General features: G+C 44.5%; 2 protein-coding genes across 2 annotated transcripts; both read right to left on the minus strand.

Annotated features, from left to right (window-relative positions):
• Positions 1-635: 635 nt before the first annotated feature.
• LOC311326222 (mast cell protease 1A-like) lies at positions 636-4,999 on the minus strand (the record flags this gene model as incomplete). Its single annotated transcript, XM_084459093.1, has 5 exons — positions 636-839; positions 1,661-1,921; positions 2,902-3,031; positions 3,134-3,287; positions 4,948-4,999. 5 exons carry the CDS (start codon positions 4,997-4,999, stop codon positions 687-689), a joined length of 750 nt encoding a protein of 249 aa, XP_084315219.1. The 3' UTR covers positions 636-686.
• Positions 5,000-8,134: 3,135 nt separating this feature from the next.
• Positions 8,135-11,689, minus strand: LOC311326223 (mast cell protease 1A-like; the record flags this gene model as incomplete). The annotated part of the gene is made up of 5 exons (XM_084459094.1): positions 8,135-8,287; positions 8,856-9,110; positions 10,851-10,980; positions 11,099-11,252; positions 11,638-11,689. The coding sequence occupies 5 exons, from the start codon at positions 11,687-11,689 to the stop codon at positions 8,135-8,137; spliced, it is 744 nt and encodes a 247-aa protein (XP_084315220.1).
• Positions 11,690-12,007: the final 318 nt, after the last annotated feature.

Below are 12,007 nucleotides of genomic sequence, written 5' to 3' on the forward strand. Positions count from 1 at the left end.
GTCTGGGGAAGGAGATGAGTGTGGGGTAATAGGGGCTGAGAGTCCGGGGGCAGGAGATGAGCGTGGGGTAATAGGGGCTGAGAGTCCGGGGGCAGGAGATGAGCGTGGGGTAATAGGGGCTGAGAGTCCGGGGGCAGGAGATGAGCGTGGGGTAATAGGGGCTGAGAGTCCGGGGGCAGGAGATGAGCGTGGGGTAATAGGGGCTGAGAGTCCAGGGGCAAGGGGCTGGGCCAGGAGCAGGGGAAGAACAGGGCAGACCATAACATTTCATATTCCTCCTCAATGTTTGCCAAATTGTTTTCTGAAAACATGTCCAGTTCTCTTCTGCGTCCGTGGGTGTTCTGCACTTTTTTTTAGATGAACCTTATAGACTGCATTTTACATCATGACTGTTATACAGTATGTTTGTCTTATGTTGCTATGTCTGCTACATGTTCTGTCTGCCATGGGAGCCTATGGAATATTTATATTTTTTCTACAAATATGTCTGCTACATGTTCTGTCTGCCATGGGAGCCTATGGAATATTTATATTTTTTCTACAAAGCATGGATAATGAAGCTTTTTGAATCTTTAATCATTAAGTCGTGGATTTATGGGATGACATGAAATGACAATGACAATATAACCTCTTCAGTGTGAATGACCTGTCATCTATGATATCTATCCATCCCTCTCACTACAACACTAGTTGTTCTTAATCACTTCCTGGATCCAGGGCAGATGGGTAGACACCCGCATGTAGACATCAGGGGTTAGGGGGTCGGCACACCTCCGCCCAGAGAAGGACACCACGCCTGCAGACATGCCGTTACACACCAGAGGGCCCCCTGAGTCAGCCTGCAACACACACAATACGGTTACACACCACACAGTTACAGTCCAGACAGCACGGTCACACAGAGCTACAGCTCAGTTCAATAAGAATAAAAGTGAAAACATCTCATTTCACATTTCTACAGGACCTCACTTTGTGTTAAAGTAGAGAGAAGGCACTTGGTCAGTTTCTGAGTGATTTTGCACCCAATCATAAACTGTGGCGTCCACGCTGTGCTCAGTGGAACTCAGATAGGCTGCTGCTATATAGCATAGTCGAGGGCACAGAAGAACAGTATACAGAGTGGACACCCTTTTTCATAGATGCACAGTATACCCACTTCTTAAGCACTAAAAATGCAGCCTCTGGCCTCTGATTGGTCACTGACCGCAGCTTTTCACTTTTCAAGTATTGCTAACGAGTCCTGCATTTCGGCAAGCTGTGAGGTAACATATCTGGTGCAAAAAGTGTGATTTAGGCTACTTGGGACTTTCTTCCACGTTAATTCTCTTCATAGAGTTGGCTAACTACAGTTTTCTTCTTTTCTGGGCTGGATGACTTTTTCATTTAGTCCCGACTATTACGCACCCAATGAAATATGTTCAAACGCAGCTGGATTTGAAAGATAGGCGCTGGCTCCGCCCATATGCCCATGTTTTGCGGGGTCTTTCTCCAGACTAGGTTCTTCCCGACCTGAAAAAGGTTCTATGATACCTGGAACTTTACAGGCCTGAAATGCGTCTATTTGGAATCTTACGCACCGACTTTTCTTCGGAGGATTCTACTGCTGCTACAAATGGTTCTATGTACTGTATCACTTTTTATTTCGAGTGTACCGCCATACCGAGCAGATTCCCTGGAATGCTTTGGGTCCCGTAGCGCACAACATGTTTTTGGTGATGGTGATGTTGATGTTGATCCACTTCTTCCTGCATGTCTTGGCGTACAGGATGTTGGCATCTACTTCCTGTAGGCGGTCTGGGTAGGTGTCGTTGTCCCCCATGTCTCCCCAGCCGGCCGTGCTGCAAACGCTCCCTGGTGCCACCGGCTCCCGCATCAGAGGAATCAGCTGGACCTCCTTGGTCAGGTTGGCACGGCCGGCCAGCTGGCAGAGAGACAGAGAACGGAAAGATCACCATGTCTGTAGAGTATACTCAGTAAAGTCAAATTTGTTTATATAGCACATTATAGCCTTGTGAGACCATCCTGATTTCGCGAGCTCACATTCAAATATATATCAAATATCAAATATAACTATTTAGTCGCAGCACATACGTGTGTAAACTTCCACAAACTAGGTAGCCTAGCAACATAAACAATAACAATAGCTACCGTAAGTAGTTCCGCTTCCTGAATCCCCTCTGCGGATTGATCTACACATCTACAACGGTCGCGTCAATACACGTCAATGGATTTCATAAAATGATCAATAAAACCCTACAGGATTCATACTTTGCGGCGAATTTGATGTCAGAACACCAACGAACACCAATTACCCCCTCGGTGAGCTTCTTGTCTTTGAAATCGAGAGTTTAACACGTTTTTGAATGATTTTTCAAGGTGCCCATCCACATCCATTGTATGACCTAAACGGTGGTAGAGAAATTATCAACTTTCTCAAAAGTGCTAGTTTTGTCAACTTCTTGATCTGAACCAGTGTATATGATCATAAGTAACCTTAAAACAGGGCTAAACATGATTTTTCCCTTTTCTACTCCTTTAAAAACTGCTTTAGATGGGGCTGATCTAAAATCATCTGGTAGTTTGTTCCAATATATGGTTGTATAAATGCTGCCTCACCTTTGGTCATGCTGGCACAGATCTAAAAAATACATTTCCTTTTGCATGTTGCATCAATGTTTTGGTAGAGAAATTTCAACACGAATACATTTGCAGGAGGAAATGTGTGTGTGCAGGACTACTGTATTCTTTGTTTTTGGATCTGGATCTTGTGCTTTGGGGACCTTTTTCCATTATGTCCCATTATGTTACACAAGTTGGTAAGTTGATATAAACAGCGCCCTGCACAAAAGGAACCCATTACAGTTGGTGTTGTGAGCACAGCTGTGGGTGGAAGTGCCTCACCTTGAGAAGCATTAGGTCGTTATCGTTGCCGTCGTAGGCAGGGTGGCGTATGTAGCGCTGGACGACGAACTCCTGTTTGGAGGGCTCCCTGCTAGAGAGAGAGTGGGCCCCCAGAACCACCTGGAATCTCCTGGGAACGGGGGAGAGGATGAACAGATAATAGAGAGAGATGCCAAAATAGATATATAGATTCTACTCTATTCTACAGTATAGCTGGAGTGTAACTGCCTACCCAAAGCAGTGTGCAGCTGTGAGGACAAAGTCTTCCCGGACCAGGACCCCCCCACAGAAGTGTCTGCCTCTGACCTGTAGGGAGACCATGTAGGGACGGGAGTGGGGCTTTGCCTCCCGGCCCCCCACTATACCCACCCTGGAGGCAGCCGTGCCTGCCCACACACAGGAGGGGGACAGATGTCAGCATCACAGTGTGTCAATAAAGTTTTGTGGCTCCTGTGTTAGACTATGAATCAACACAAAGCCACAGGAACATGTAAGAGAGTGTAGAATAAGAGTGCAGAGACATTTGCCACACAATATTTCAGCTTGTAGAGCTCAAAAGCAGTTTGTTATTCAAGTTTTGTATTTTCAATTTGGCCAATGTCTGCTGAGCCCCTAAAGTGACAAAAAATTCATGGGGAATACAAAAATTAAAGGTTAAAAAAAGAAAACAACTTTGCGAGTCTCCCTATCTGCCTCCCTGTCCCCCTCCCCCTGTCTCCTTCTCTCTCCGTCTCCCTCTCCCTGTCTCCCTCCCGTGCCTCCCTGTCTCCCTGTCTCCCTCCCCCTCTCTCCCTGCCTCCCCTGTCTCCTTCTATACCTGTCTCATTCTCTCTGTCTCCTCTCCCTGTCTCCCTCCACCTCCCTGTCTGCCTCCCCCTGTCTCCTTCTCTCCCTCCCCCTCTCTCTGTCTCCCTCCCCCTGTCTCCCTCCCCCTCTCTGCCCACGTCCAGTCACCCTGGGAGATGGTGAATGCTACACACTCCCTGATCTGGTTTGGTCTTACCATGGATGTATTAGGGTCTTACTGACACACAGGGTGTTTAGGGTTCTAGGGTATTTGTGTGCGTTCTATACACAGTAGCAACTCATGATACGGTATTCTCTTGTTGTTTCCCCTGGGGTTTGGGGAGATACGGAGATACCCACAAATATCTCCACATTTTACATTGACGTGGAGTCAAAATATTTCTCCACATGATAAAGTAGACCTTTAATGTCCCAAAAATGACAAAAACTCAATTTTGATAAAAATCGAGATACCCCTTTCTTCCGTTGTAGGGCAGAGTAGTGGTGTAATGTATTATTTCCAAACGCGAAAACAACGGCAGTGAAAAACAATCAGTCTGGTAATGATGAGTTTGTAACCCCGATAGTGTATTCAGCCTGTTATTTTGACTATTTCGGTTCTTGAAGTGGTGTTTTTACAATGAACTTTTAACATTGAAGTCAACGGGCACTTCCGCATCCGCACCCCAGACTGACCAATATGGCTGCCAGGTGAATAAGGTGAATAATTCCCCAAATGACCAGAAAAAGTAACTAGATTTGTCACTAGTCTCTTTTCATGAAATAAGTCGCCAGGGGAGTCTGGAAAGTCACTAAATCTAGAATCTAATCTAAATTGGCATCACTGGCCATTGATGCTAATCATTTCTTTATTGTACTTTAATAATTATTCTACTCTGTACCCCTGTACCTTGTCACTACTAAACTATTTTTCGTACCCTGTATTACAATATTTGTTGATTGTAAGTTTATACATTGTCATTGTTGTCTGCATGCTGTCACTGTTGTTGTATTTTTCTGTACTCTGCTACTGTATTGCTGTATATGTTGTTGGTAAACAGGGCACATCTGACACTGATACACAGTATCTACAGTATCTACAGTATATACAGTATCTGAGTCTTGTAAAACCATCCGGATCTCACGAGCTTACATTCTGTTTTGCTACAGATCATTTTTGCTGCCACTGCTCTGTGTTGAGAAACAGAACGTAAGCTTGCGAGATCAAGTACAGAATCGTTCTGGTAGATCGTATCTTACCATGCACAGCCAGGAGCAGCAGCGTGTGTAGGAGCACCAAGCAGATCGCCATGATGCCTTCAGTCCTGTGGTGCTACCGACCTGCTGTTCTTATATACAAGTGCTGACCCTCCCCCTACAGAATGAGTCAGAGACTGTGTTTATAGTTTGTGACTCAAATCTACACCCTGTCATACCATATATAACCAGAGGGCTGGCCTACAACTCATAACAACTCCCCCCTCCCCTCTCTATGGTGAACTTTAACAATATGGACTGCAGGCCTAAGACAGAAGATAATGTATTCACTGGTGGGTGTTGGTTGGTTTTATTTGTCAGCATTTATCACACAAAAACTACCAGACTGATTAACATGAAACATGGAGGGGTGTAGCATGGGCCAACTTAGAACACAAATTAAAACTATGTTTTAACCCATTCACCTCCATTCAATTTTTGGGACTTGGCTGGACTCAGGTGGTTCATGGACGTATGCATACAACTACTGTACTACTGTTTTTACATATGGAGATTTTTGCCAAAGCGTAGCCTACTTTTTTCTCTTTCTTGTATTTGATATTTTTGTTTTATATTTGTATTGTGCGTTTTGTACGCAGGGCTTATTTGGAAAAGAGATATCTGCCTCCAAGATACTCCCTGTTTAAATAAAGGATACAGTAAATATTATGTTTGTTTAGTCAGCAGTTCGACTCCTTGTTGTCTCAACTCTTGGTAGAGAATGTAGTTTCATCAGCAGCACTGAGAAACATCCGGACCTCTTGGAAGCTAATCAGACTTTTGATCCAGGTTCAGTCTCATCTGTGGTTTCCCAAAGAAGTTGCACATACAAAAAAGTGCACTCTGTCATGAGCTACAGTATTATGTGTGCACATGTGCTGTGCAACTGGCAGATGTAATATGGGCAAAATGGTTTGTTTTATTTAAACTCTATTAATACAGCAGAGGGCTTTTGAAACTGTCTTCATCTTTTCAAAAGGCATCTTGTGAATACACACATGCAACCAACAGACTATAACAGTACTAAACAGCTATTAAACACCCTATGGAAACAAATTTACAAACCTAATCTTTTCTCTGGTCCTTCAACCTTTCAGAAGATCAACCATCCAGGCAGCACTCCACCAATCAGGCCTTTATGGTAGAACGCACTGGTCCTTGAGTAAAATTAACTTTTAAATTGAATGTAGCACTATTTACACCAAAACATCCACCCTAGTTGTAAAATACAGTAAATCTGGAATTGGATGTTGGATGCGTCAAGGTAAAACAGAAGCTCACGAGAATACCCCCAACCATGTCTGATAACTTCACATGAATCACATGACCTCTTCTTCGTATATGCACTTTTATCACTTTTTTTCATAAAGTGTGTTTTGCTGGCATGGCCTAAAAGGGTTAATATTAATTCATTTGGAATCAGATACATTATACATGACCTCCTTTAAAAACCATAACAATGCTCGTGCCTTGTTTCCACTGTCGATAGGCTGATAAACCCCCCTGTGTCAGTAGCCTCTGAACTTCTATCCAGGGCCTGCAATGAATTTGCCTGGTCCTGGTGTACCTGATGCCTGAAGCGTGGTATTAATTATATAAAAATGTGAATATATATTGCTTCACTGCTGTCAACTGTCATGATCAGATGTGAGGCTGGTGCTTGTTGCTGAGCAGACGGAGGGTTTTATGGTTTGACAGAGATAAACCAGTGAGCCAGTGCAAGCAACCACAACTCCGATCTAGAGAGATGTTAGCAGAAACCTCTTGCCTAGTTTAACGGCTACAGTATCCTGTCTGATTTCTGAGTAAGCTGTTATCTGTAAAGGTAGAACCACAAACACCAGTTTCAACATTCTTTCCTACTATGAACATGAAGTTCTCTGAGCTGTACCTCAAGAGTCCACAATTCAATTCAAAGTACTTTACTTGGGCCCCCAGAGGGGTCAAAGTACTACTTCACTGACCGCTACCAGCCCACTTCCAGCTTTTATATGTTGTTTTTTAGCTTCTCTTCTCCGCTTCGTGCCTAACAACGCCCCTAGCTGTTATAAAATCACTATAACACACGGCCTCGAGTGGTTTACTGCTTTTATACAACGGTTACTACAGCTATTAGTGTAAAATAAACACACAGCAAAGTAAAATATTAACATTTATTCAAAATGAAGCATCATTCCCTCAATTCCGCCGAGCAAAATAGTTCCCCTAACAAAAGGGTTGCCAAGCAACAACAACAACTACAATGCATTGGATCAAATGGGAGGCGCATTAATACTGAAAATGGAATGATATGCGGTCCCAGGTGTGTGTTACAAAGTATTTTAACACGGCTTCCAGCCAATCAGAATCAAGAACCAGAACTAACCGTTGTATAATTTACATTTAGCAGCACACTTCATTCATGTCCAAACTCTGTTTTGCTCGCTTCATGTTGTCTTGACTCTGAGAGCGAAGTTGCTAGTCAAGTGACAGCTGGCATCTGCAATGGTACCACAGCGCCATCTACTGTTGTATTTGACTGTTGTTTTCCATCAATCTAGTTGAGTTATCCTGATATCAGACAGAATTGTTATATAGATAGATGTCCGGTATAAACCACGCCCACTTCCGGGTTCTATCTGAATACAAATGCTAATACAGATAATTATGTTGATTGAACAGATACAGATAATGACGTCTCGGTGCTTCCCTAGTGTCTTCTTCCTCCACCACCAGGGGGCACTGAACCCCAGGGTGTGTTTCCTGTGGTGTGTGTGGTTGGTTTATTTGTTAGCAGGATTAGCAAAAACTACCAGACCAATTTTCATGAAACTTGGTGGAGCGGTGTAGCATGGGCCAACTTAGAATTTGTATTGATTCATAGACATAATGACATGATTGTGTTTATATATACCTTGTATTTTACATTTTTAAACGGATATGACAGTATATGTTCTGGTATTCTGCCGTGTCTGCTACATGTCCTGTCTGCTATTTGGTTTAAAAGCCATGGGAGCTAATGAAATGTTTATATTTTGTTCCTGAAAGAATGGACAATGAAGCTTTTTGAATCTTTGAATCTTTAATCATTAAGTTATTGCTTTATGGGATGACATGAAATGATGGGACACCACATAACAGACAATATAGCTTCTGCAGTGTGAATGATCTATGTGATCTATGATATCTATCCATCCCTCTCACTACAACACTAGTTGTACTTAATCACTTCCTGGATCCAGGGCAGATGGGTAGACACCCGCATGTAGACATCAGGGGTTAGGGGGTCGGCACACCTCCGCCCAGAGAAGGACACCACGCCTGCAGACATGCCGTTACACACCAGAGGGCCCCCTGAGTCAGCCTGCAACACACACAATACGGTTACACACCACACAACGAAATAGCTTCCTCACTTGCTCCAGCACGCATGCGCACAGCGCGCAATCGTTGCTCCAGCACGCATGCGCACAGCGAGGAAGTGAGGAGGCTATTTCGTGTCTAAAGACGTTTCTAAAGATCATATTACAGAGGCATGTGAAAAACCACAACAGGCCTATGCTCTATGTAAGCACAACTAGCGATTCATCAAGACAGATTGATGAAAACAACCGTTTTGCGGCAGAAAATAGATTTTTAGAAACTGCATTCTAAGTGCCCCGACCACCGCCATTACACGGATATACTGGCTCGCGCTGGATTTAAAATTTCTTCTACATGCCTCCGAACTACACCAAAGTGATCTCGGTGAGTCAAACGTCTTATAATATGTCGTAAATAAGGTCCAGGTTGTCAAAAACGTGCATTGTCCTTTAACTAAAATGTTTATAATAACCTTGTTTGGATCCTTATGCTCTATTCGGAACCTTCAGAGGGGTCTACTGCTGCTACAAATGGTTCTATAAAGCACTTTTTTGTGTGTACCGCCATACCGAGCAGAACCCCTGGAATGCTCTGGGTCCCGTAGCGCACAACATGTTTTGGGTGATGGTGATGATGCGCCACTTCTTCCTGCATGTCCTGGTGTACAGGATGTTGGCATTGACTTCCTGTAGGCGGTCTGGGTAGGTGTCGTTGTCCCCCACGTCTCCCCAGCCGGCCGTGCTGCAAACGCTCCCTGGTGCCACCGGCTCCCGCATCAGAGGAATCAGCTGGACCTCCCTGGTCAGGTTGGCACGGCCAGCCAGCTGGCAGAGAGACAGAGACTCAGACAGGAAAGATCACTATGCCTCTATATAGAGTAAAACCTGGTCACGTTGGCGCAGATCCAAAATACATTTCCTCTTTCATGTTTCGTCAACGTTTTGGTCAAAGACCTTTCTCAAGACGAGACACATTTCGACACAAATACATTTTGCTGGAGGACATGTGTGTGCAGGACTATTCTTTCTTTTTGATCTGGATCTTGTACTTTGGGGGTTGAATACTTAGTAGCACCACAACTAGGAGAGCTCTCACTGTTTCAGTGCTTCTGGTCATGTCGGCACGCCAACACTCACGTCCCCCCATGACCCCGACGCCGACCCCCACTGACTCTAGACCCTTTGCACCACTTGCACACAACCACTGATTGTACCACATATCACAACGGCACATACATTGTATACTGTATATAACATTGTATACTGTATATAAAACATTGCACATACAACACACTACACTCTGCACACACATTGTATCACTCACCACACTTCATTATGTATATATTGTGTATTTTGCATGTGCTTTTCTATTTATTTGGTTATACTCTATTTTGTATTTGTTCCGTCATGTCTTTGCACTGTCCTGTCCTGCACCCTGTCTAAAGTCGTCTCCATCAGTGGACTGTATGCACCTTTACCACCTTTACATGGCGAATAAACCGATCTTGAATCTTGAATCAAGACAGCTAAGAGAAACAGAGAGACTTGGCTAGGTTTATCCCTACTGTACAAGTAATTAAAAGCCGGTCTCCCTAAGAGTACAGACAACCTCGCTGGGCACGTTGCCAGGACCACCCAGCTGGCAGAGAGAGCTAGAGACTGTAACCTTGAAAGGTAAAGGTGGATTTCTACACTTGGCATGTATTGGACAAGTTACTTTAAAGTTACTGATTACTTTTTCTAAATTCTAATTAGATTACTTTACTAATTACTCTCTGTGAAAATTAATCAGTTTGCTAATTACTTTTGAGTTACTTTCTAAAACCAGATGGTAAATGGTACATATATACTGTAGCACGTTTATCCAAAGCGCTTTACAATGAAGGCCTCTCATTCACCCATTCACACACACATACACACACCAATGGTGGCAGCTGCCATGCAAGGTGCTAGCGTGGTCGTTGGGGGCAATTTGGGGTTCAGTGTTGCCCAAGGACACTTCGACATGTCATCAGGAGAAGCCGGGATTGGAACCGCCAACCCTACGACCCGCTCTACCTCCTGAGCTACAGCCGCCCCACATTCATCATTCCTTACCCGAATCATAGAAGTGCTGATCTAGGATCAGTTTTGCATTTTAGATCATAATAGACACAAGACAATCTGATCCTATACCAGCACTCTTAGCACATCTCAACTCTGATGACATTCAGAGTCAGTTCAGCCATGACTGCAGAGGTCGCATGTGCGTATGAACCAAATGAAAGGGAGCAGGCGCACATGAAAGTAGCTCGAAATAATCACTTTTATTAGGTCAGTAACTGTAATCTGATTACTGAAAATTCAAATGTAATCCCTTACATTAAGTTACTGGAAAAAAAGTATTCTGACTACAGTAATCCGTTACTTTGTAATCAGTTACTCCCAACACTGATTGGGCCTGGCCTATTTCCATATGTCCTTCTACATATTGCAATACTGTAGGTTGGTATAACCAGCGCCCCGCGGGAATGGAACCTGTTAGAGTTGGTGTTGTGAGCACAGCCGTGGGTGTGAGTGCCTCACCTTGAGAAGCATTAGGTCGTTATCGTTGCCGTCGTAGGCAGGGTGGCGTATGTAGCGCTGGACGACGAACTCCTGTTTGGAGGGCTCCCTGCTAGAGAGAGAGTGGGCCCCCAGAACCACCTGGAATCTCCTGGGAACGGGGGAGAGGAAGAACAGATAATAGAGAGAGATGCCAAAATAGATAGATAAATAAATAGATAAATAGATTCTACTCTATTCTACAGTATAGCTGGAGTGTAATTGCCTACCCAAAGCAGTGTGCAGCTGTGAGGACAAAGTCTTCCCGGACCAGGACCCCCCCACAGAAGTGTCCGCCTCTGACCTGTAGGGAGACCATGTAGGGACGGGAGTGGGGCTTTGCCTCCCGGCCCCCCACTATACCCACCCTGGAGGCAGCCGTGCCTGCCCACACACAGGAGGGGGACAGATGTCAGCATCACAGTGTGTCAATACAGTTTTGTGGCTCCTGTGTTAGACTATGAATCAACACAAAGCCACAGGAGCATGTTAAGAGAGTGTAGAGCTCAACAGCAGTTTGTTATTGTTTTGTATTTTCAGTTTGACCAATATCACATACACACAACGGCTCACTCTTCCGTACTGAAGGCATGAGCTTTGTAAAAATCATCCGGATCTCGCAAGCTTATATTGTTTTGCTACAGATCATTTTTGCTGGCGCCGACTTGTGTTGAGAAACAGAATGTAAGCTTGTGAGATCAGGACGGTTTTAGGAGGCTAACGAGAAGCAGACACATGGACAGAATCAGTCGGGTAGGTGGGATCTTACCGTCCAGAACCAGGAGCAGCAGCGTGTGTAGGACCACCAAGCAGATCGCCATGCTTTCTTTAGTCCTGCGGTGCTACCGACCTGCTGGTCTTTTATAGGAACCTAGCCTCCGTCTGTTCCTCTGTCCTGTCCTCCATGTTGCTTCATGAAGTGTTTCAGACATGCTCATGTGGCTTTGTAGCCACACGTGTTGCAAAAGATACTGTCTGATTGCGACTGGCTGTTGAAACATGTCTACAAAACTGTCCCAAATCAGTTCAGGGGAAAGAGAGTGAGGTGTACAGAATGAGTCATGTACATTATAACACTTGGACTTGGTCTCCAGGCCCCACTGACGCAGCTGCCCACTGCTCCTGGCACTTGGTAGCCC

The sequence above is a fragment of the Borostomias antarcticus genome (genome assembly GCF_949987555.1).
Source record: "Borostomias antarcticus genome assembly, chromosome: 26".
Lineage (NCBI taxonomy): Eukaryota > Metazoa > Chordata > Actinopteri > Stomiiformes > Stomiidae > Borostomias > Borostomias antarcticus.